General features: G+C 44.4%; 3 protein-coding genes across 4 annotated transcripts; 2 read left to right on the top strand and 1 right to left on the bottom strand.

Moving 5' to 3' along the window:
• Nucleotides 1-9,921: 9,921 nt before the first annotated feature.
• On the top strand, nt 9,922-13,076 carry LOC101771656 (F-box/kelch-repeat protein At1g67480). Its single transcript, XM_004952485.4, has 4 exons — nt 9,922-10,192; nt 10,904-10,972; nt 11,055-11,926; nt 12,158-13,076. Exons 3-4 carry the CDS (start codon nt 11,397-11,399, stop codon nt 12,783-12,785), a joined length of 1,158 nt encoding a protein of 385 aa, XP_004952542.1. The 5' UTR covers nt 9,922-10,192; nt 10,904-10,972; nt 11,055-11,396; the 3' UTR covers nt 12,786-13,076.
• Nucleotides 13,077-14,615: 1,539 nt separating this feature from the next.
• Nucleotides 14,616-16,907, top strand: LOC101770731 (stearoyl-[acyl-carrier-protein] 9-desaturase 5, chloroplastic). 2 transcript variants are annotated; one of them, XR_214495.2, is made up of 4 exons: nt 14,616-14,956; nt 15,210-15,717; nt 15,827-16,481; nt 16,588-16,907. XR_214495.2 is itself a non-coding variant. In XM_004952483.2 (3 exons), the coding sequence occupies exons 1-3, from the start codon at nt 14,799-14,801 to the stop codon at nt 16,385-16,387; spliced, it is 1,227 nt and encodes a 408-aa protein (XP_004952540.2). In that variant the 5' UTR covers nt 14,616-14,798; the 3' UTR covers nt 16,388-16,907. The 2 variants fall into 2 exon arrangements, 1 of the variants encoding a protein (XP_004952540.2); XM_004952483.2 differs by having other exon boundaries at nt 15,827-16,907.
• Nucleotides 16,908-17,012: 105 nt separating this feature from the next.
• LOC101770325 (caldesmon) lies at nt 17,013-22,712 on the bottom strand. The gene is made up of 12 exons (XM_004952482.3): nt 22,386-22,712; nt 22,054-22,219; nt 21,852-21,947; nt 20,849-20,925; nt 20,177-20,256; nt 19,375-19,435; nt 18,772-18,839; nt 18,596-18,677; nt 18,395-18,481; nt 18,102-18,179; nt 17,428-17,547; nt 17,013-17,330 (listed from the first exon to the last, which is right to left on the bottom strand). Exons 1-12 carry the CDS (start codon nt 22,551-22,553, stop codon nt 17,154-17,156), a joined length of 1,260 nt encoding a protein of 419 aa, XP_004952539.1. The 5' UTR covers nt 22,554-22,712; the 3' UTR covers nt 17,013-17,153.
• Between the last annotated feature and the right edge of the window lie 1,642 nt (nt 22,713-24,354).

The raw sequence follows: 24,354 nt of genomic DNA, 5'->3' as shown, positions 1-24,354 counted from the left end.
CGCCTGGCCAGCCAACCGCCAGCCGCGCGCGTGCCGCCTTCCGCCTGCCACGGCTCTGCTCCGCCAACCCTGTTCCGCCCGTCCGCCGAGAAAGCTGACACGCCCCCGACGTCCCGCGCCTCCGCCCGCTTGCCCAACCCCCACGGTAGCCCTCCGCCTCACCTGCCCGACAGACCGGAAGCCCTAGACGCACGCCGCCCAAGGCCAATCACCGCCGAAGACCACCCGGAGCTCCGCCTCCTCTGCCCTATGGCGCCGCTGGCCAATGGCCGCCTCGCCCGAGCACTCACCGCTCCCGGCCTTATCCTTTCCCCATCGGAGCCCCGCCTCGACCCTCCGCCCCACCACGGCCCTATAAAAGGGCACCCCCTCACCGGCAACGCCACCCCTTTGCCACCGCCGCACCTGCGCCACCGCTTTCTCCTCTGAGCCGCCGCTTTCTCCCCGCGCCGCCGCTGAGCTTCCGTGGAGCTCACCCCCCTTGCGCCACCCCACACTCCGGCGACTTCGCCGCCACCCTCAAGCCGCTTCTCCCAACCCACCAACTGCCTGTTCCTCCGCGCGGTACTAGAGAGTTTGCCAGTTATCCACCAGAAGCTCCGCCACCGCAGGAGCACCGTCGAAGCCTCGCCGTCGCCAAGCCTTAGTGCGTACAACCTTCCGCCCAAGTCTACTCCTTTGACCCCAAGGCTTCACCGGTAGACCTGGAGGTAAGCTACTTAACCTCCCTATCCGGCTTGCCCGGCCCCTTTCCTTTTCGTTTCGCCCGACCCCTTTGTTTTGGTTCGCCTGACCCCTTTGTTTCGGTTCGCCCGACCCCTTTTCTTTTCGTCTCGCCTGACCTTTTTCCTTTCGCCTCGCCGACCCTGTCAGTTCGCCAACCTTTCTCCGTCTCGCCCGAGGGTTCGGCTGTAACTTTTTTTCTTTGACCCGAGGGTATCGGCGAAATAATTTCGGGGATTCCTCTGTGTTGAGTCTGAGGACCTCAGTACGGTTTTTCCTTAAACCTGAGGGTCAGACCCTAAGTTCTCCCAACCCGACCCTCTCATCCTGTTCTCCACCAACAGAAGTTGAACTCCCCCACCTTTCCTGTAGCTTTGCTACAAGTGTCCGTGTTAAAACATGAGTGTGTTGAAATAACCATCTAAAATGTTTAACCCCTACATTGCATTTCCGTGTAGAGTTGAATCTCGCCAACGGAACGTACGAGCTTCACCCGGCACCGAAAGAAGACCCCGCCGTGGAACTGCATCGCTTCGAAGGAGAGCCCGAACCAGAGCAAGACCCTGAGGACCCACAAGCTTTTCCTGAAGGCAAGCCCCGGAGCATAAATCCCTATCTTGAGTTCATGCAATATTATTGATTACTTGATTGCGCATTTACGTTTCGAGGAGTTGTAATGGAACCTTAGATGCATAAACTTAGTACCTTGTTTGAATACTAGTTGCTAGAGTCGAGTAGTTGCAATGCTTAATAGACTTCGGTAAAAGTCGAGTGATTTCCTGTCACTCGCGAGTTATAGGAGTTGCCTGTTTTACTTATGTTGCACTATAAAGACGACGGACGGGGTCAGGCTTATGTTCGATACTTGGTGGATTGCCCCGTCTGTCTAAATGAAAATGGACTAAGGTCGAAATGTGTCGGCATTCGTGATCAAGTGTTTGAAAGTACTAATCTCATACCTAGTATGGGATGGGGAAGCCTAGTACCTGATTGAACTGGGGCGTGGCATACCCTCCGGCTGTCCTTGGAACGTCGTTCCCATGGTGCATCATGTGGGTGCAAGTGCGGTCACAGTGCAGCAATAGGTGGGGACTGTGGAGCATTGCATGCCAAAGGAAGTTGGCTCTGACACGTGCCTAAGGGATCGATGGGGACGGCTGACAAATGAAGCGATCCTTCGTGGTGCGCGGATGTCGTGAGATTAGGTTTGCCATGCATGGTTAATAAATTCGAATCGATTCGTCTGCCTCTCACAGTTTGGGACTACTTGATCGCTATTCCGCACTGAGTAAAGATGGAACATGATTATGAGATTAAGTTAATGCTTGTTAAGTACTTGCTTGGAAATCATGCTTGTTTAGTATAAGTTGCTAATCTAGACTAGATAAAGAATGTAGAACATGAGCTAAAATGTTGAAAGTAAGGACTGACTTAGACGCTTTTGGCAAGAAAACCCCAGAGCCAGAAAGCCTTGCATGTCTAGGTCTTGGTAGAGCTTTTCATTCGGCGGGTCAGTCTTGCTGAGTACTAGTTGCTCAGCCTTGTTGTGGCTAATCTTTTTCAGGTAATGTCAGTAGTTTGGGTGCTGGTACCACTTGGCTGACCCAGCTTCCTCCAGGCTGGACCGTCGAGTGGGATCCTTCCTCGGACGGCGAAGGAAGAAATTTTTGATGTCATGATCGGCTCCGTCATGATGTCATGTATCGATGTTTAGTTTCCGCTGGTTTCTTTTGATTTTGAACCTTGCAAATTTTGGTTTGAATTTCAAAAACTCTGATGTAATAAAATGTGGAACTTGTTGTCGTGATGGAATGTTGTAACCTCTATGCTACTCACATTCGCGTGAGCGATGCTTCTCGATCCTGTTTATGTGGTTAATCGGATGAAATCCAACGGTCGACCAAGTTGACTTGCTTAAAGTGCATAATCGCGTGTCAGGCGACTCCAATGCATTTTAGTCAGGTTAATTTGGGCGGTTCCGCCACATGAACCTCTCGAAAGGTCACATATTGTGCAGGTATACTGGACCCATAATGGTTATCTCTTTAACAAGATGAACCAAGAGATGAGTCATAATATTAAAGAAGGAAATGTGGAAAGACCATCTCAAAGCTGACAAGACATTGGATCACGTCATTTTGTAGCTTTATTAGATTATTTGGATTGATTTCCTTCTACAAAATTTCATTGAGGAACGCACATAGCTTTACGATTGCCAATCTCACATTCTCTAGTAGAATACCCCTCAGTGCAACTGGAAGCAGCTATGTCATCAGGACGTGACAGTCATGTGACTTTAGATTTGTGAATTTCTTCTCTTTCACATTTATTATTCCATGTATATTAGAGGAGTACGTGGACGGGACCTTCATACTATTCAAGCAAATAAACATGATTTCTTTCTCCTCTTTGCTAAGAGCATAGCTGGCAGGACATAAGTAGTATTGTTCGTTCTCTCTCTTTTCCGGATGTAGGTCCTCTCGTTGTTCCGTACATTTCAACTCCTACCTTGCTTCCAATGTATCCTTTAGCGCCCCATAAACACCGAGGAAGCCTAGCAGATTCACACAAAGATTCTTTGTCAGGTTCATCACGTCAATTGCATCGTGGACCTCTAGAACTTCCCAACAAGGTAGCTCCCAGAATATAGACTTCTTCTTCCACATGGTTGCACGTTCGTTATCGTTGTTCGAAACATGTTGGCTACCAGAACCCTTACCAAAGACTACCTTCACATCCTTTATCATTGAAAATACACGCTTTCTGTTATGGTGCAAAGGCTTAGCACGAGTGTCGGGCTCCCCCTTAAAATGCTTTCCTTTCTTTCTTAAAGGGTGATTCGCATGAAGAAATTGACGATGGCCCATATACACCAAACCTTATGTTCCTTGCGTCCTTCTCAAAGTCTAAAAATTCTGTCAATGTTTCTCCACTGAGAACCATCTGCAGGGTGTCTCAGCTTTTCATCTTGCTTACGTTCTTCTTTGTGCTATCACATCAATTTAGTGTGCGCCTTGTTTCTGAACAAGCGCTTCAAACGTTGTATTACAGGGAAATACCACATCATCTTTGCTGGAACTCTCTTCTTGACAGGCTCCCCTCAACATCACCAAGGTCATCTCACCTAATCTTATATAGTAATGCCTAGCAAATAGGACAAGCATCCAATTTCTCATATTTATCGCCGTAATAAAGGATACAATCATTAGGACATGCGTGTATCTTCTGTACATCCAATCCTGCAGGGCAAACAACCTTTTCTGCTTCATATGTGGTTGATGGCAGTTCATTACCCTCGGGAAGCACATTCTTTACGATTCTCAATAGCTCCCCAAATCCCTTATCGGTCACACCATTTGCTGCCTTCCACTGCATCAATTCCAGTATGCTACCCAACGTTTTGCGGCCCTTTTCGCAATCGGGGTACAATAATTTTTTATGATCCTTCAACATCTTCTCAAATTTTTGTCTCCTTCGCATTTTCGAAGTTTTTCTTTGCATCTAGCAACACCGACCTAGTTCGTCAACTGGTTCATCTTCTGCAAAATCTTCTTCAGCCTCGCCCATTTCAAAATCTGCAAAGGAACCACCTTCAGGCCAGTCAGCTGAAATGTTGTTATCATCATCATCTTCTTCACCGTCTTCCATTACAACTCCTCTTTCGCCATGCTTGGTCCAAAGAATATAGTTATCCATGAAACCCCAATGAAATATGTGACCGTATAGAGTTTTTCTATTAGAGTAATCCTTGTTATTTTTGCACATTCTGCATGGACAGCACATGAAATCCGTCAGCGACTTGTTGGCCTTTGCCGCTTCAAGAAAAGTCTTTAGGCCATTAATGAATGGCATGGAGCACCGGTCACCGTACATCCATTGTCGGTCCATTTGCAAAAAAATTAATTTACTTCTCCGTTTGTAAAGCAACAAATGTAAAAAAAACTTTTTGAACAATATTGCTAACCTTTTATATATGGACCACTTTCGATGAACAAATTAAATCCCTACAAATTTTCTGGGAAATTTCGACAGCAGCTCCCTTTATCCCGAATCGACGTTAGCTTGAGCTCAACTATGTTATTTATGTAAAGCAACAAAATTAGTAGATTATTTTTGTTTCAACATTGTACTTATGTTATTTATGTAAAGCAACAAAAGTAATTAACACAACACATATTTGTCAACATTCAATACAAATTTCTCAATATCGAACAGACTTTCATAAGCAAAAAATCTACATTCTACATGCATGTATAAATTGAAAAACTCTCCATTCATCCTCACTCTAAAAAAACACAAATTTCTCTAGCTACAAAGCATAAAACATAGAATACTAATTATGAGAGGAGGGAGGATGAAGTTCCTAACCTTTAGAACAGTCGGAAGAGTGAAATCCCCCAAATGGTGGGAAAAATGGGCAGCATCTCCCTAGGTCGCCATGGGAGTGAAGAAGCCTGTGCTCTCGATCAAATGGTTGAGCTCGGGCTCGGGGAGGAAGAAGGAGCTTATTTTATAGTTTGTACGTTAGTACCAGTTGGTTGCTCTAGCAGTACTAAATTGTGACATTTAATACCGGCTGAAGCTAATAGTCGGTACGCACGTGCGTGAATACCATTTAGTACCGGTTGAAGCTACCAGCCGGTACTAAATGGCTTCCAGCGAAATCTAGCCGTTGGCCACCCGGTCCCCATACTGCCATTTAGTACCGGCTGAGGCTCCAAACCGGTACTATAGAGGCTCCAGTGGTACTATGCGTGACGACGCGGCGTTAGTACCGCACGAAAAGGCGTCCAGTACTAATGCGTTGGATGAATGGTCAGTTTCCAGTAGTGACTATTCAGTCCAATGCATCCATTTTTGTCAGATCTACTCTTTTGCCCCTGCTTTCCACCGAGTTGCCTCCCTATCCGCATATAGATGCAATTTATTTGACCCAAGAATAATTTCCGCACACCTCCGGAGTTCATGTGGATTTTCCTTTCTGTTCCGAGGAAACTCCTTGCACGCAACGTAGATCACATACCGTGACTCTTTTGTTATTTAGCTTATCTCTTTTGATGCAGTCCTTATACGTAGTTATGTCCCATGCATATATGTGGTCATATATATCACTCCCCCAAAGTGGTGACCATATCCTGTCAACAAATCTCATGACGTTTCGGCCGTGCTCCATGTGTGTCTCGCTCCAAAAAATTCAACATCCAACACACAACTACACCACACAAAGCCTCCCCTGGTTCCTCCTCCCTCGCAGCTACCGCTGACTTGGTTTCCTCCACGCACCAACCACACACGCTGCCCATAACAGATCAAAATTAAAGGTAAGCAACTTTTTTGGAAACGTGCTTCCAACTTTCATGTGATTTAAATATTTAATTACTGCTGAACTTTAGTTGCTAAAGTTTAGCAACTTTTAGCTGTTAAACTGTCAAACACCCTTGCTAAAATTTGCTAAAATTGAGTTGCTAAAGTTTAGCACTTTAGCGAGAATTTAATCAGCCAACTTCTTTCGCAATGTACTACACCAATAAATCCCAGTGCTATGAAATGATTCAATGTTTACTTGGTACTTGGTGCTAGATATGGCTGTGTGCAACCTAGTAAGAATTAAAGTGACAGGCGTTCCATGCATGTATACATCAATCGAAAGAAATGGCTCGCAGGAATCCCACTCCTGCTTCACTCTAACCACAAACAAAATCGTGAATGTTTGGTCGAAACGATGACCTTGAATCCAGAAAACAGAAGTTGACCCGCACAAGCAAAATGCGACGTTATCATGACGATGATCGGAGCCACAAGCGCATGTGGTAGAGGCTGAACCGAATCTTCCACGAGATGAGTAGACGAGTACTATGGTAGTCGAGTGCATCACAAGCGGAATCTTGATCTGACTGCATCCGTTGCAATCTCAAGAGAATATAGTATATCATATATTTGCAACGGCGAAGAGGATGTCTATCTCCTGCAGGCCAGCTCCCCGGTTGTTGCCTCCCTCAGATATGGCGGCAGGACGGCAGGATGCTGCTCGCCTGCTGGCTCCTTGCAACAACCCAACCCATCCAGGCCAACTTGATCATTTGATAGGCATATATCTTCACCGGATGCTGACGCTCACACCGGCGGTCGTCGTCACACGCAACGCAGCCGGCAGCTACTTGCACAAAACAAAAATTACAACACCAGGTTATTAGCGTAGGAAGGACTAGGATCACACTGTGCGTGCTAGTACAAACTTGTGCATAAAACACGTGTGATATTTCTGTGGCTAAATCTTAGTATTACTAATTGGAGGCTCCTTTCCAAACCTCCAGGTGAAGCCACCTAGGATCCTAAGTGGACATTGTAGAAAAAAGGAGAAATCCTAGAAATTCTCTAAAAAGACAAAACACCTGGCCGTAGACTCAAATAATCATAGCCATTGGATCTATTATGTTTTCTAAAAAATTACACACTTATGCCATTATAAAAATAGTTTAAAGTAACCCCTACATCTATATCTAAATTACCCACATCTACCACATCTATATTACCTACATATACCATTATTATAAATAAAATGAGGTTTAATTAAAAATATACACCAACATATGATTATAAGTAATCTATTTCTTACACTATGGGTTTATGATATAATAATTAAGGTATATACACATGATGTGTGTCACCATTTATAAAGATATAGAGGAAATGATGAGACGATCTATGTTAAAATTATAGCTCAAACTTAGGATCATTAAACAAATTCAAGTGCATGCAGTTAAAGATTATAAGTATGGATGAAAACATTATAGAGTGGTTACTAACTAAAATCTATCATAGTCGAATAAAGATAATAAATATATCTATATAAGTGTTGTGTTCGAATATTTAACAAATGAGAGGTAGCTCGAGGTAATAATTTTGTAGTAATGTGACCTTATTTTTTCCATTGGAGACTCCACATTTGTTCTCACGAGACACGCTAGAGAAAAAAAATATAAATCCTAGAAATTCTCACAAAAATCAGAAACATCAAACATCAATCCTGTAAACTCTAATAACCATAGTCATTGATCTATTATATTTTTTAAAAAAGTTACCCACCACTATCATTATGAAAATATTCTAAAATAAACCATAAACCTATATTTAAATTATAGAGTTCTGCCATTATAAAAAATAATTTAAAGTAACTCTATAATCTTCATCCAATTTTCTCATGCATATCATTATAAAGCATAACTTATAATGTGATTCTAAATTTGTATCTAAGTTACCCGTACGTTGCTATTAAAAATAATCTATAGTAAACAACCAAATCTTACTCTAATTATCTTCATGTGCATCATAAGAAATGTCCAAAAGTAAACTAATATATGATTATAAATTACCTATTTATGTTAGTATTAATATAAAAAACTAAGTTAAGGTATATACGCAAGATAAGTCTTACCATGTATACCATTTATACATGTATGTGAGGAAGTAATAAAAAAATATTGATTTTTATGCTAAACACAATGTAGGAGGTGCGATACAAAATGAAAAAAGTTTATAGAGTAATTACTAATTGAAAATCAATCGCAATTGGACAAATATAAGTAGATATCTATATGAGTATTATGTTGAAGTATTGAAAAAATGAGAGAGTAGTAGGTAAATAATTTTGATTATTAGCTATAGGAGTTGAATTTCTAAATAATTTTTAAATACAATAGTTTTAAAAATATTAGTCCGTGCGGGAGCACGATGGACTAGTTATGCTAATGCTAGGGATTTAATTTAATTCTGACGAAACTGCAGGGTGCTTTATTTCTAAGCATATTTGAAGGACAATCAAACCGTGCATGTTAAGCGGTGGTTGAGGATGATGTAGCACACGTTACTTGCAAATAATTGCACGTTAAGGGTGCTTTTAGAATGTGCACTATGCACATTCTTCTTCTTTTTAACAGAAAATAGATGGTTGAGTATTTTTCATTATGATAGTAGTATGCTTACAGAAAATGGATAGCATGTTCGGCTGTCACTAGGTCGAAATCTGAACCGTGTAAAACATTCCAATCGAGCAACCGGATAAAAATAACAGCAGCGCCGAGTGGCAATGCCATGAGCCATATTCGTCGAATGTGCTCGCCAAAATAAAACTTATCCAGAATCCAAGCACCACTTATCACCTATAATACACTGCAGGATCGAGTACTTTTAAATTTTAAGAGAGCTATTACCACCGTTGCTACCAGCGAGATGAAGCTGGTGACTCGGATAATAGCAAGCACTTATCCCTCCACGCACACAAGCTGTGCTTTGTCAAAGACGAAAATAGTCAGGATCGTCCAATGCCAGCGAGCTACGGGCGATTTCTCACCGCCGTCGAATACTTCACAAGGCATGCGTTTCACTCACCCAACCCCTTTCTTTTCATGGATGGAGTTTTGGTTGTACTGCTCAAACCACCAAAGTTGAAATCCATGTGCTGTCCGTGGTTTATGCATAAGTGAGGGCAAAAACTTCTAGTCAATGATGGAGAGAAAAAAAAAAGAGAGAAACGAAGAAAATAGGAGAGAAGCTAAAAGAATTTGCATGCGTAGTACCAAATTTCGAAAGACATGTGAATTCAATGTCAATTTTAGGTCCTTGCCCGATTTTGGACAACCAAAATAACTGTGCCAGCACTGTAGCATACTGTAGCGTTTCGTTTGTATTTGTGAATTATTGTCCAAATATTGACTAATTAGGCTCAAAAGATTTGTCTCGCAAAGTAGAACCAAACTGCACAATTGGTTTTTGATTTCGTCTACATTCAGTACTCCATGCATGTACCGTAAGTTTGATATGATGGGGAATCTTCTTTTTGCAAAGTGTCAAAGTTGAGATTCTAGGATAACTAAACCAAGCCTTAGTGAGACGCGCATGTGACGTCCCAATTCCCTAGCACCAAATTTCTCGTCGCCAACATCGAGAGCTCCTCCGATCACCACCATTCCATCTAGCATGGCTGCTGCACAAGTTGAAGGTGGCAGTGGCACGTCTAAATGAGATGTAGATAAGATGGAGAGCACAAGTTGCGGGATACTAGGTCAATAGCCGAGTGGGGCAGGCATGTTGCTCAAGACCTCAACTTCCGATTGACGAGTTTCTTGCCCTCATCCGCGGCCACCGGGTTTTTTCTTGCTCGCGGGTACGCCCGTTGCCATCTTCTCAGCTGGCCACCCCATCGTGGACGGAATACGGTGCCGTTTTCACTCCTGGCGGCAGCTCTCCTATAAATTTATTATCCAGCTCAACCCGTGCCAACCCGGCCCGTGTTCATCCACCGTTCGCTCACCAACCGTGCCCCAAGTTTCTCCTCCACCGCCCTCCCCTCGATCCAGATCCCTCCATTTCGCCGCCGCCGCGCCTCTCCCCTCTCCTCCCGTGGCCGTCCTCATCCCCGGGGCGCCGCTGGTCCGTCCGGGCCGGCTTGGGTTGGTTCCTCCTCTCGCCGGTAAGGAAAAGCTCCTTCTCGTCTGCGCGGATGATTCATCGTCGTTTTTGTCCTCGCGAGTCTTTTCTTCGCTGCAGAGCAATCAAATCCAAATCACCATTCCTGTGCGTTGCGGATTTGCCTGCTGCGTGGCTGAGTACTGATGCTAGTTTGATTTCCAAGAATCTTGGGATTCAGCTGAACCACCATGCCCCTGTTCCCCTGTTTCTGAATGTTTAGCTTGTCTGATGGCTGTTATTAGTTCTGATTATAACTGTTTCTGGTATGGGTTTTCCTGTTCTATTTCCACAACTTTAATAACCAATGCGTTTTTACCTAGCAGCATAATTTTCCCCTCTTAGTGCCCGATCCTTTTTCCTAAAAAAAAGTTCGAATGAGTTGATCCTTAGCAACTCCATCTTTCTCTGCTTGGTGGAATCAGGAATTATTGGTATCTCCTATGATTAGATATCTATTCTGTTCTCTTTGTAATACCACTGAAGATATGGAGTAGTCAGATACCCGCTTTTCCCTGCCAAGCTTTTGTAGTAACATCAATAGTAGAACAGTTGCCATGAATGGTTTACCCTGTTATTTGGAAGCCTTTTTCTAGAGACTTTTTCTAGACAGTAACGTGCAGTTACTTGGAATGCTTGTGCTCCTATGAAATTAACTTTATCAGCCTAAGTCAATCTGCTTTTTCCTCCTCCTAAGTTTATTTAATTACTGCAGGTGATTAGACTTGTATAAGAAATGGATGCTACTGCTGGCTAATTGTGATACAAACTTATATGGACATAGGTATGTGTCTCCCACTCTCTGAAGATTCCTGGCAGCTAAATTTTTTCCTCCTGCTAACAGCTTATGTTCATTGTTTCTTTAGGTATTGGGGCCATGTGTGAGGGAGGAAACTGTTTCTACCTTGTCAATAAGGAGAGTACTGTTGATTCTACCAGGAAAGTCCATTCCACAGACTCTCACTATCGGATGGCATCTGATACAGCAAGGGTAACGAAAACAGAGACATCAAAGTTGAAGAACATCATTTCGGCATCATTCAAGCCCTTGTCCCTGACCGTTCCCATAGGCGACGGATTCCACGAATCCTTCCCTTTCAGCCATTGCCATTTATAGTAGACAAGGTCTTTAAGTAAGCCAAGGGTTTTTATTCCTATTGGTTTGCAAGAGGAGGCGAACATTGAGGTGCTTCCTACTAAATCTCATAATGCTTGCATTTGTTGGGTCACAAGAACAGTTTTCTCAATCACAGACGTGCCTACGTGCGAGGATGCTGCTCAAGCCTCCTACAAGACCCAAACTTTATTCAGGGCTTATGCCCCAAGAGGAACGTGATTCATACTGTGATCTAATACCAGGCTTGCCTGAAGACTTGGCAAAGATATGTCTTGCCCTTGTTCCTCGTAGTCATTTTCCTGTTATGGGCGCAGTTTCCAAGCGGTGGATGTCATTTCTTGAGAGCAAGGAACTAATAGCTGTAAGGAAGGAGGTTGGGAAACTTGAGGAGTGGGTGTATGTATTAACTCCAGAAGCTGGCACAAAGGGGTCGCACTGGGAGATTTTGGAGTGTTCAGGGCAGACGCAAAGCCCTCTTCCGCGAATGCCTGGACTAACCAAGGCAGGATTTGGTGTGGTTGTTATTGGTGGGAAGCTCTTTGTTATTGCTGGATATGCTGCTGACCATGGGAAGGAATATGTTTCGGATGAGGTTTACCAGTATGATTCTTGCCTCAACAGGTATGCTTGGATCCTCCTATGTATCAATAAAGTTAATTATACTATCGTAGATTCTTTTGAATCAAATGATCTTACTAATATCACAAAGTTCAAGCTAAACCAGCAATTGGAAGAACCTATACACCCAAGAGAAATTTATCTGCACTGATATTATTCAAATGCATATTATTAATTAAGGTAACATCATTTCAAATAATTAGGCTTATTCATTTAGAGCTTTTCATTCCTCAGGTGGACTTTGCTTGCTAAGATGAATGTGGCTCGATGTGACTTCGCCTGTGCAGAGGTCAATGGTGTGATATATGTTGCTGGTGGATTTGGTCCAAATGGTGACAATTTGTCTAGTGTCGAAGTTTATGACCCAGAACAGAATAGATGGACACTGATTGAGAGCCTGCGCAGGCCAAGGTGGGGCTGCTTTGGGTGCAGTTTTGAAGGGAAGCTTTTTGTCATGGGTGGCCGTTCAAGCTTCACAATTGGCAACTCTCGTTTCGTTGACGTGTACAATCCTATCAACCACGCCTGGGGAGAGGTTAAGAATGGCTGCGTGATGGTCACGGCTCATGCCGTTCTTGGTGAGAAGCTCTTCTGCATTGAATGGAAGAACCAGAGGTCCCTGGCGATCTTTAACCCAGCTGATAACTCGTGGCAGAAAATCCCGGTGCCGCTTACAGGTAGCTCAAGAACTCGTTTTTCATTGGGTATACATGACGACAAGCTGCTGCTCTTCCCATTGGAGGAAGAGCCCGGGTATCAGACGCTGATGTATGATCCCGCTGCGCCAACGGGTTCTGAGTGGTGCACGTCAAAGCTGAAGCCCTCGGGGTCTTGTCTGTGCAGCGTGACCATCAAAGCCTAATGATGCCCTGGAGCGCACATGTGGTGGCAGTTTACTATCCTTATAGGATGGGATCCTGCTTCTTTCCTCGCTTAGTGTTCAGATGAGGCCCGTCTTTGGTTGGCCTCATGTTCACTCTTGTTTGCTTATAACTTTCATTCACTCGTTGCACTCTTAAACAATAATTTGACATTTATGCGTCAGTTCATTGAATTGCTGTAGCGCCATGATGTATTCTCATTTCACCTGTATTGAACTCTGATTCTGGCCATAGGGCCATCAATTGATAAGGTCTCTTTTGCTGTTCACCCACATTCTGACAGTAGATAGCTGTGTTCATAGCTGCTGCTCAGTTAGTCGGTTGTAATGGTTCATGGTTGCATTGTGGCTAGCAAACTGGTTTGCTTATATCAAGTCTACGCTATTTCTTGTGCTAATTTCACGGGCATGATTCAGATGTTGCTTCTGTCTTATTAGCACTGCAAATGTGCCCGAGAAATACCTAAGCAGGCCTAGCATAAATGAAAATATCTGAGCAGCTGAAATTAAAGCCCAGGATAAAGATGGCGTGGCAATGTGGCATTTTCTTTCAGTGGGGGATCAAGAGAAGCTAAAATTTCATTCATGAAATGCAGGATTAAGGTTCTGCAGCAGGCAAGGAAAACCGTGCCAGTGCTTATTCCTAGAGGCTGCTTTTCTGCGCGTAGATGAACTGCTAGATTACATTATTCCTGGTTGACAAAAGTGAGAATTAAACAAGAAATACTCCTACTAATAAGCCCTCTCGATTGTATTGCGTGCCCAGGGTCTTGTGCGATGCAGATTTACTGCGTGTCCTCGTTTACTTGTACACCAGTTTTCTTGTAAATGAATAAATGATGCTTCTATTTGGGAAGAGCAGATTAATGCCGGTGTTTTCCAGCCGCCTTTTGCAGTGGGGACTGGACAAGTAACATTAATCTGTTCTTATCCGTCATCAAATAGTATTTTTCTCTCACAACAAATCAGCCGTTTTAGCTTTTCAGCCGGCTTATAAGTCCAGCCGAACAGGCCGTATATCGTACGTGAATGAGAAGCATATCCAACGCTGGTTGTCAGATGAGGTAACGAAAGAAGCTCCTTTGCCTGGCTCCGTGGGGATACGCATACGGTGGCCAGTCCTGCTGCGCCATACATATGGAGCTTTTTGTCAGCAGTGTCCTCGCATCTCATCACATATATCATGCTAGGTTGTTACATTCCGGTCGATTTTGGGCCATCATGCTTTCCGTCGTCTCTAGTTATGATTTGACAGCGGAAATCAAATGGTGATGTTTCTGCACTCAAGAAAATTGTGTGCTGTGCCGGGGAGGGGTGCATTGGTTGGGTAGATATACCAGCAGGAGTGAATTTGTGAATTATGACTTGCAGCATCTGAACATGGAGGACTCCTCTCAAGAAATGTAAGCAACCCAACAAGTTCACCACGAAACATGCAAGAAAAAACAACTTACAGCTTCTGAACATGGAAAAAAAAATTAAGTTATTTAGGCCGTGAGTTCTCCAGCCCTTTTCCCCCTTTGATAAAAAAAAAATCCTTGCTCAAATCTTTACAGCAGAGAGATAACCAGTGGCGGATTAAATTGAAAAGAAAATTTCACTTAAACTGATGCGGTATCTGCGTGACAGTTCCTTCAATTTAATACCCAGATGTGTATACGTATCTGCGAGAGGAAACCGTGAGCACTCGCCGGCCGCGACAACAGCGTCATGCATTCTTCATGCTAACTTGTTTGAGCTTCGCAAGCACCTGTAAACACGCGCCACGCTATTCTAGTGAACGTGTGTGTGTGTGTGAGCACCTAGTACACTAGGGTAGTATACCCACCGGCATCCATACACGCACCCAGAGGATCCGGAGAGTACGTCATGGCTACCTAGCTAGCGAGCTAGTACGTCATCGGAACTGCCGGCAGCGCTCATTGCTTGCTTGGCGCCTCTCATCTTAGCCAGAGCTGCAGAAGCAGAACATCGCCGAGATTGAAAGTTGCAGTCATGTCTCTGGTGATGGCGGCGGCGGCGGTCCTCCCTTCCTGCGGCGCGTTCGGTGCCCCGACGGCGGCGGCGGCGGCGGCGACCACGCCTCCTTGCACGTGGAGCAGGAGGAGGAGGAGGGCCTTGTCCCCGGTGGTGGCCATGGCTTCGGCGGCCCAGTGAGCAGCACTCCATGCTTCCTCCTCCTCTGAATATTACCGCCAAGGATTTTGGTTGTGTTGGGCTCCCGTTTCCTTTCGCGCGTTCTTGATTTTGCTGGCACTAGGCTTGCTCTGAATCTGTGTGATATTTTGATCATACTCTAGATGCTTCATTTCTTTAGGATCATCTTAAGAAATGTTGTTACTCCTATATAGGTAGTGTCTCAACTAATTTTTTGCTTTGTGTGTCTGCTACAATTTCGTGACCAAGGGTGAGGGCTCCCAACAAGAAGCCCTTCGCCCCTCCCCGCGAGGTGCGGCGGCCGGTGACGCACTCTCTGCCGCCGCAGAAGCGTGAGATCTTCGAGTCGCTGGACCCATGGGCGGCGGACAACATCCTGCCGCTGCTCAAGCCCGTGGAGAGCTCCTGGCAGCCGCAGGACTACCTGCCCGACGCGTCCTCCGAGGCGTTCGTCGACGAGGTCCGCGAGCTCCGGGCCCGCGCCGCGGAGATCCCCGACGACCTCCTGGTGTGCCTAGTCGGCGACATGGTCACCGAGGAGGCGCTCCCCACGTACCAGACCATGCTCAACACCCTCGACGGCGGCGTCCGCGACGAGACCGGCGCGAGCCCCACCAGCTGGGCCGTCTGGACCCGGGCCTGGACCGCCGAGGAGAACCGCCACGGCGACCTCATGAACAAGTACCTCTTCCTCACCGGCAGGGTCGACATGCGCCAGGTCGAGAAGACCATCCAGTACCTCATCGCCTCAGGAATGGTAGAAAACATTTCGATCGATCCATTCTTATATAAGTTCTTAACACATTTTGCCATCCAAATCGTCCTGCCATGATTCAGTTTCTTATTTATATATTTATAACTATTAGGATCCGAAGACGGAGACGAACCCGTACCAGGGGTTCATCTACACGTCGTTCCAGGAGCGGGCGACCTTCATCTCGCACGGCAACACGGCGCGGCACGCGCGGCGGCACGGCGACGCGGCGCTGGCGCGGGCCTGCGGCGCCATCGCCGCCGACGAGAGGCGGCACGAGACGGCGTACGAGCGGGTCGTGGGGAAGCTCTTCGAGGTGGACCCGGACTACACGGCGCGGGCCTTCGCCGACATGATGCGCAAGAAGGTGGCCATGCCGGCGCACCTCATGACCGACGGCCGGGACGAGGACCTCTTCGCGCGGTTCAGCGCCGTCGCGCAGCGGCTCGGGGTGTACACGGCGAGGGACTACGCCGACATCATCGAGTTCCTCGTCCGGCGGTGGGGCGTCGCCGACCTCACGGGGCTCTCCGGGGAAGGGCGCCGCGCGCAGGAGTTCGTGTGCTCGCTGGGGCCAAGGTTCAGGAGGCTGGAGGAGAGGGCGCACCACAGGGCAAAGGAAGCGCAGTTCGCGCCATTCAGCTGGATCTACGACCGACAAGTTCAGCTCTGACTGACTCACTCTCAGTCTCAGATTGATCGATTTGACAAGTTCATCATCAGCTTCATCAGATACTGAGCTAGCTGGTGACCCTTAAGAAATTGCTGTAAGAGAACTTTTTCTTGTTTTGGTCTATTGGACGCTATAGCATGATAGAATGCATGCACGTTTGTTCATCCTCCCTGATTTCTGTTCATGCATTCCCTGCCCAGCTCTAGTCAAAGGCACACGGCGAAGCGTTTTTACGAGTTCATACGACGTGGATCTCGGATGTTCAAAATTGTATGAGCTTGAGTATATAGTTCATCATGCCATAGAAGAGAATTTCTTAAGCAATGTACTTGAAAGATCGCCGCAGCAATGCACTTGAGCAATACATGGATGTAAACTGTAATAATCCGTGAAATCTGTTACTTACAAATAGATCCACGCCATGTTCAACACAAGGACGCCCAGTCACTTCATAATCTTTTTTTTATGAAACAGTCACCTCATAATTGCATGAGCTTGAGCATTAGTTCATCTTGATCATGCCATAGAAGATAATTTTCAAAATAGAAAAGGCTATAAAAACCATACGAGCCCAGTCACTTCAAAAAAGTATATGCACAGCACGTTGCTTGAAAGATCGCCTCAGTAATGTATGGAAGAAACATGCATGTAATCTGTAATAATTCGTGAATTCATTACAAATAGGTCCACGCCATGTTAAACACAATTGCCTGTCAAGCAGAAGCGAAACCAAAAGGTTTGAGTATACAATTTGGTTCTCGGTAATTCAAAGGACTCCAAAGAAAGGATTGGTGATTGCAGAATTCAGCTCGGCTCCAGCCGTGTTCAGGATGGCCTTATCGACCTTGTCCCTTGCCAGAAACAAGAATTCATTGCCTTCAAGTTTCTCGAATCCGCAGAGCTCAAGGAACTCTATGCCCCCATGCAGATTTCCAACCCTCTCCTGCAAGGCGAGTTGAAATAAGAAACAGAATAAACATCTCATGTTCTTCAACAGGTTAACAAGCACTTAGCTAAATTCCAACGTTTAGTAGTTCTACCTGAAATGTAGCATTGGTGAGCCTGATCTTTCTGAATTTCTCCTCATCAGGATTTTTAGCAACATTTCCAATATAAGTAAGGAGTGTTTGAAATGCCCTCTTCACTTTGGCATCGTCATCCTGTCACAATATGCTCGCACGGTTACACAAATTTGAACGTCAACGACTGAATGTTGTGAAAAAACTTCTGGGGCTAGCTTCTTTTCCAGCAATGGAGACTAGCTGGCTGAGGATTAGGGTTAGGCTACCCCAGTTCACCGTGAGGATTCTTGTGTTTAAAAAACCGTGTCCATCCTCCCTGTCTAAATTAGCAACTTACTAGGTAATGTGCAGACATCTGTAGTTCTGTAACATTTCTCCTATGTGCCATGTCTGTTTGGAAGACTAATTTGGCCATCTAGCATAGGTTTGACCATCATGCCCACTTATACAAGGTTAGACAGCACATAACCTCCAAAATTTGCAGCTTTTCACTGATTAATTACTTCAATCTTAGAAAATTAGTATGCCTCGTTTTTTCATATACAATCATATTTACCCAATACCTAATGAACAAGGGTGCCAAGCCGCTCGACTAATTAATCAAAAGATGACAGCAGACGGATGGATTTCCCAGGCAGGTGTAAAAAACGAAATAAAAAGGGGCTCAAGGAAAAAAAAACTACACATTTTACCTTGTTCTGTTGCTTAAGATTTCGTAGACAATCCCTCATCTGCTCTGCCTTTGTGGCTGGCCTGACAGGCAATGCACTCTGCATATTCATATGTCACAGTGAGAAGCGAATAAATTAAAACGAGAAGTCAATTAAGTAGCAAAGTTATGTTCTGTAAGAAGTTTACTACTCTTAACAAGTGCATCTCAGCCGCAAAATTAATGGTCAAGCACTATGAGCTCAAAATGGCACAAAATGCTGCTTAAACTATAGTCATCATGGTAAAGGAAATTCAAACTTGAAAAAAAAAATACCTTCTTCTCTTCGACAGGAGGGGGTGCACTTGGTTTGGAAGCTGCTGGGTCTTCTGGTGGCAATCCTAGTTTCCTTCTCCTTTCAGCCTGCGAAAGGAAAAACATTTTTATGCCCCAATTACTAGTATTTTCTACATCAGTTAGAAACTTGAAAGACAAAGCGAGAAAGATTCTTAAACATGAGGTGGAGAAACTAGAAACCTTGTCTTCTTCCAATTTCTGGCGGATTTTTTCTCTAGCTCTTTTCTCCTCTTCTTTCTCAAGTCTTCGCAACTCTATCATGCTGGCAATGGTGGAAAAGAAATTAGTCAGGAGTGAGCGCATGAAAATCAAACAGAACCACGTGCAATCACACACAGAGAGAAGGAAAAACCAACCGTTTCCTTTCATTCTGTTCCTCAATTCTTTTGGCTTCAAGAAGTTCTTTACCAATTCGTATTCTTTCCTGAAAAATGTAAAAAATGTGAGCAAAAGCAAATTGTCTTTCTGTTTAGTTTGTGTTCTCCATGATATAGCATGTTTAAACAATTCAATAAAAAAAGAACTGTCAAAAAGAAGCCTGATGGAGAAACATGTTACATGGTATAGATTAAAATGATGATGTGCTCTATTTGTCCTGATACCCAAGAAATGCACATCATATCACTAGGTGGCAGTTTCATGGTACTTTCAGCACATTTAAGGGGTAAAATAAGCACATTAAAGGGATATATAAAACTGCCTGTTAATTTTTTTTATGGTACTTTAATGCCATTCTAAATAATGTATAGCCACATTACATGTCAATCTCTACTGCTTTGTTTTTTCAGATATTTTGTGCACTGATTTGTGTATACAAATATGTCCACGGTGTTCACGAAGATCACAGCTTCCTGACTGATTTATTTCCCATATTTAAAGATATGCTCAGGAATGACAATCAACTTAAGAACCAAGCAGCACCCAGCTAGTAAAGTAAAAAAGGGGAATTGAGACCATACCTTCTCCCTTTCTCTTTCCATTCTTCTCTCTTCTTCCTCTTTCTTCTTACGAGCGCGTTCCCTAGGAGGGGAAATTTTCAGTAAAGATGTCTTCCAAAGAACAACAATATTTCATAGATGCCAAATACTCTAAATATATGATGTTTTGAACTAATCAGCTTGTCCGAAACATCATATGTTCAAAAACAGAGGGAGTAAGTCTTAAGATTCAAGAATAAACAGTTTTAGAAAGTAAAAACCATGGTCATACTTTACAGTTTGTGCCCAACCATTCTAAATTTCCAAATCTACAATTAGGAGCAAACATTAAAAAAAAGATAATCTTCTAATAGCAGTGTTATAAACAAATGCTATGCTTTCAAGGAAATATGATGTTTTTCCCAGTACAGTGTCTGTGGCTAATACTTTCACATTCCATGTGTAACTAACATCAGGATCCTTTAAGCATTGCAAAAAGGCACAAGACCCTTGGCAACAGGGTCACAAAACAAAATCACCACTAATTTGCAGCAGAAGATGATCATACAGTAGTTACAATTAGTTTGCTCATCAACACAAATATATTGGTTATGTTCTCAAAAGAAACTAAAATGGAATTATTCCTTACTGTTCAACAGCTATATATATCGAGAGAGAGATGGAGTATTAGCTGAACCATGCCTAGCACAGAAAATATCCAAATGCAAGTGAACTGATACAGAACTAGCAAGAAAACAGCAGTAAAAACAAAAAATACATCTACCAAATTTGAAGCAACCATTTAACCCAGCCCATGACACAAAAGAACAGTTCATCAAAGCACCTTAGCTCCTGTGCTTTAATCTTCATTTCCTCAGGAGTCAGGCTGGGTTTGTTATCCTCCGTTTTTGAATTAGCTGGTACCTAATGAGAGATAAAATGAAGATGAGTAACCTGTAGAAGTTATGTGCTTGAAAAAGAAATTTTCTTGCTGAAGTGTTAGTATAACATAGGAATAGAATATTGCAATGACCCCTAATAATAACTAACGAAAGCTCGATGGAACAAATGAAACCTAGTGTGCAAGTGATGGAACATTTGAAGGCCAATGCACTTCCTAATTGTGCATGTAGAAGCATGAATGGCCAAATTTTGGCAATGCGATTGAGCATCAACTTGTTCAAATCAACAGTATGTACTTCAAATTAGGTTTCCTTCAAATTGAATAGGTATATGTTTCCAAAATCCAGAAATGCAACAAGATTATATGTTAGCCATTTCTTGGATCGAAATAGCTGCTTGCGAGATTTCAAAAATATAGCATGGGAACTATAGTGAAAAAGGTTACAAAAACCAACTATGAAGCACATCCTAATGGAAATAGAATAGCAAGGCAATTAGTGATATATCAAGAACATTCTACTTTTCAAATAGGGGATCAAATTAGCACCATCAGAGTATCGAAAGGAACAAACTGCTAATTAACTGTGAAATAAGTTAAAAGATATCATCATACCAGAGGCATTTCGTCAATATCTGCATCTTCCTGGTGCTCAGAAAGCCAGTTGATAGCACCTTCGATGGTGCTATTACCTATAGTAAAAGTACATGGCTCAGCAAAGGATGGACATCATTGTATTGTTTTACAATTAGATGAGATGGTATCAATAAAAGCACCAAACAGTAAGCATATGTTGGTATATTTAGACACTGTAGTAATTATATACCACTATCATCTATTTAGCAAGTTAAGAATACAACTCAATTTTAACATGAGTTCTTAAAAGCGTAATAAACCTATCAGCATCTCATGCATATATAATTTTTTGTCTTTCACATTTCACTCCACAAGCATTGATTTGAAAGTACATCCAATTACACGCATAGTGGGTCAATTTGGGCTTGGCAAAGCAGTCAAAGGTGGAAACAGATGGAAATCAGTGTCCCATATAATTCAATTGCCAATTTATTCATCTCATAACGAAACTTTATGTCAGACATGTAAAGTCTTGACTTACTAGTCGGATGTCTAAAATATCTTAGTGCCATGAGAAATAATAGATTCAACAAATCATGTTTCTGTACTCTCTTTGTAGTCTAGCAGAACCTTATACAAATCTAAGTTGGACAAAGAATCTTTTGGATATTCTCAATGGACATGTTTATTTTGATCTAGTGTGAGCAGAAACATATCCTCACTGTCAGAGGTAGATTGACATGCCCACCTTCATGAAGCAACCTAACCAGATCCTTAGACAGTTGCTGCTTCATCTCAATCTTCTCTAAAAGAGTAATATATTGGTTATTACATGGAAGTTTGCTTGACAGCCTAAGTTCCAGCGCAAATTAAGTCTTAATGCAAAGTACTCGCATCTAAGGCTCTTATATATGATGGATTTTTTCTGTGCAATCCATTGAATCCCCGGCACTAAGAATTTCTGAATTCAGTGAAAGCAGTCAACACTCAACAGTCATAATAACATTCCAATGAAAGAAGCCAACAATATCGCTAAATATACCGGAGAAATGAAGTGCCCTAGTGGCACGCGCCGTGGCAAACCCCATGGCCTCCAGGTCGGCGAGCATCTCCTTGTTCACCTCCGGCACCACCATCTCTGCCACAATCAAACACCACCACAATTCAGCACTCAGAAGGTGAGACCAAAATAGATTAAACCCTTTCGCCCATCTCACAAATAGTAGACTGTTAAACAACCCAACCTTGAGGCTCCTCGCTTGCCGAGGCCGAGGCCGGGGCGTCGACGTCCGTAGCATCCGAGGAGGAGGCCGGCTTCAGCGGCGCCTCGAGATCAATGGGCTTGGCCGCCTCGGCGGTCTTGTCCGCGAAATTCTTGTGGCCCGTGCGCTTGGTGTGAAGGTCCACCTCCTGCACACACACAAACACCGCGCGGAATCATCAACCACCGAACCCATACGCGATCGGAATCGGATCGAGAACCCCGCCGAGGTGCGCCGGACTGGATCGACGGGCCACCAAATCCGACGGGGGGAACCGGAGGTAACAATTGCGGGAGGGGCGGGGTGGATCTTACGGTCTGGGAGCGGCATGGCTTGCCGCAGTCGGAGCAGACGAGGTTGAGGACTGCCTCGGTGGACTCGACGAAGTTGGCGTGGTTGGTGGCCTCGGCGTGCGCCTGCGCCTCCTCCACGCTCCGCAGCTGCGCGCCGCAGTCGCCGCACCGCAGCGACAGCCCCGCCATTGCCGCCCGCCGCCGCCTCGATCGGCTCAAATTCGGCTCGTGCCCCCGGCAGCAGATTTGGGGCGAAACAGCGAAGGAAGTGTGCTCTCGTCGCTTCTTGCGAGGCTTTTTTAGGAGTTAATGACGAGTCGGGCGAGAAGTCGGGGAGACGAGACGATGACGAGGCACGGAGGCAGGCCAGCCCAGGGGGCTCAGATTTGTTTCCGCAGATTCCAAACGTGGTGCGCCGGGTTAGGGCCTGTTTGGCTACCACCTCATAAACTTTAGAAGATTCATAAAGTTTAGGAGCCTATAATTGCTAGTCCTAATATTTAGGAGTGGGGTGTTTGGATGGACTCATAATTTTTAGGATGTTAGAGGCAAAATGACCATTGTACCCCTAATTAAAGGATAGGGGTAAAGGTGGAGAGAGAAGGGGAGGGGTAGGAGGGGTAAAGGTTGGGTTGGGGACCACTTTTATGAGAAAAATGGAAGTTTATGATGGTTTCATCCTCCTAATGAAAACAGCACCCCTAAAGTTTATGAATACACTTTTATGACACCAGTTTGGATGCACAAGTCCTAAAAGTGACCTAAAAGTGAACTCCTAAAGTTTATGATGTGGTATCCAAACAGGCCCTTAGTTTGGTTCTGGACTTCTGGTACACTTTCCACAGTCGGTTTGTGGCACCACTGCGACTCGGGCTCGCTCCCAAAAATCGTACTCCGGTCGGTACACTTTCAACATGTCACGTTGCTATGGCGTCCGTGCCGGCGCCGGGCAAGGCGGGGATGGCAGACGGCGCGTCGGCGCCAGTCGAGGACCGGTGAGCGCTGGTGATGATGGCATTTTGGGGTGTAATTTTTGCGAATTTGATGGGCAACTGCACATGGGTATCCGCGGGAATGGAGAGAAGCAGGAAGAAGCCAGTTTTTTCGACTCCACTCGACGCTCTCGTCCAGTTCATTTGCAGAGGGGGCTTCAATGGATGAAGCCGTTTTCAATTCTAGGTAGCTTCGTTGGAAGCCGTTGTAGAAGGTGCTGAAGAAGTCGTGCGACCTGAAAAAACAAGTCACGTTGCTAGCCAGGGAGGCGGCAAACACCGCAGGTGTGTGCCAGAGTGGGCATTTGCTACGGCTGACGCGTGTTCATGTTAGTGGTGATGGCAAGTGTGCGATCCGGAGACTAAGGTTCTGTTTGGATGTGCTAATGCTAAAGTTTAGTAAGTGCTAGAGTTTAGCTAAATGAGTAGAGGTGCTAAAGTTTAGCACCTCTATTTGGATCCAGTGCTAATAGAAAGGTAGTACATGGAGAAAAGTTATTTCTACCCTTGCTTTTGCCTCACGGGTCCCCTCCCGTGCGCCCTGTCCCCTCCCTAGCCACCCGCATGCTCTCTTTGCTTGCTACACTGCTCTGTACTGCTTGCTACGACTCTACCTGCCAAGCTGCTATACAATTTCAGAATGCCAACGTTCAACATAAATTACAATAGTGCAGATTAGTACAGTCAAGTGCACAAATAAAAATTACAATAGTAATGTCCATACAAACTCGCACAAATAGCGATTACTCTCGCCTAGCAAACAAATCGTTAGCGATAGCATCACGAAATGCATTCATATCTTGATCTTCATCTCCTAGAGGGGTGTTTGAACCACTTTGATGAGATGAAGACGCACCATAGAATGGAATAAAGTGTTCATCACGTCGCACATTTCAAAATCCACATGTGCCATTGCACTCTCTCTCCAATAAAGTTGTGCAGTGCCATACAGGCAAGTATGACAAATGGAAGTGATAAACAAGGCAACAAACCTTGGT

The sequence above is a fragment of the Setaria italica genome, chromosome I (assembly GCF_000263155.2).
Source record: "Setaria italica strain Yugu1 chromosome I, Setaria_italica_v2.0, whole genome shotgun sequence".
Classification (NCBI taxonomy): Eukaryota; Viridiplantae; Streptophyta; class Magnoliopsida; order Poales; family Poaceae; genus Setaria; species Setaria italica.
The sequence above is the reverse complement of the archived record's forward strand: the minus strand, read 5'-3'. Positions and strand labels throughout refer to the sequence as shown.

Coding starts and splice junctions, on each gene's coding strand:
- LOC101771656 (XM_004952485.4), top strand. CDS start 11,397: ATGCTTGCATTTGTTGGGTCACAAGAACAGTTTTCTCAATCACAGACG. Junction 11,927..12,157: donor TATGATTCTTGCCTCAACAG/GTATGCTTGGAT, acceptor TTCATTCCTCAG/GTGGACTTTGCTTGCTAAGA.
- LOC101770731 (XM_004952483.2), top strand. CDS start 14,799: ATGTCTCTGGTGATGGCGGCGGCGGCGGTCCTCCCTTCCTGCGGCGCG. Junction 14,957..15,209: donor GCCATGGCTTCGGCGGCCCA/GTGAGCAGCACT, acceptor TTCGTGACCAAG/GGTGAGGGCTCCCAACAAGA. Junction 15,718..15,826: donor ACCTCATCGCCTCAGGAATG/GTAGAAAACATT, acceptor TATAACTATTAG/GATCCGAAGACGGAGACGAA.
- LOC101770325 (XM_004952482.3), bottom strand. CDS start 22,553: ATGGCGGGGCTGTCGCTGCGGTGCGGCGACTGCGGCGCGCAGCTGCGG. Junction 18,678..18,771: donor GAACAGAATGAAAGGAAACG/GTTGGTTTTTCC, acceptor CACCATTGCCAG/CATGATAGAGTTGCGAAGAC. Junction 18,180..18,394: donor CTCCTGTCGAAGAGAAGAAG/GTATTTTTTTTT, acceptor ATGAATATGCAG/AGTGCATTGCCTGTCAGGCC.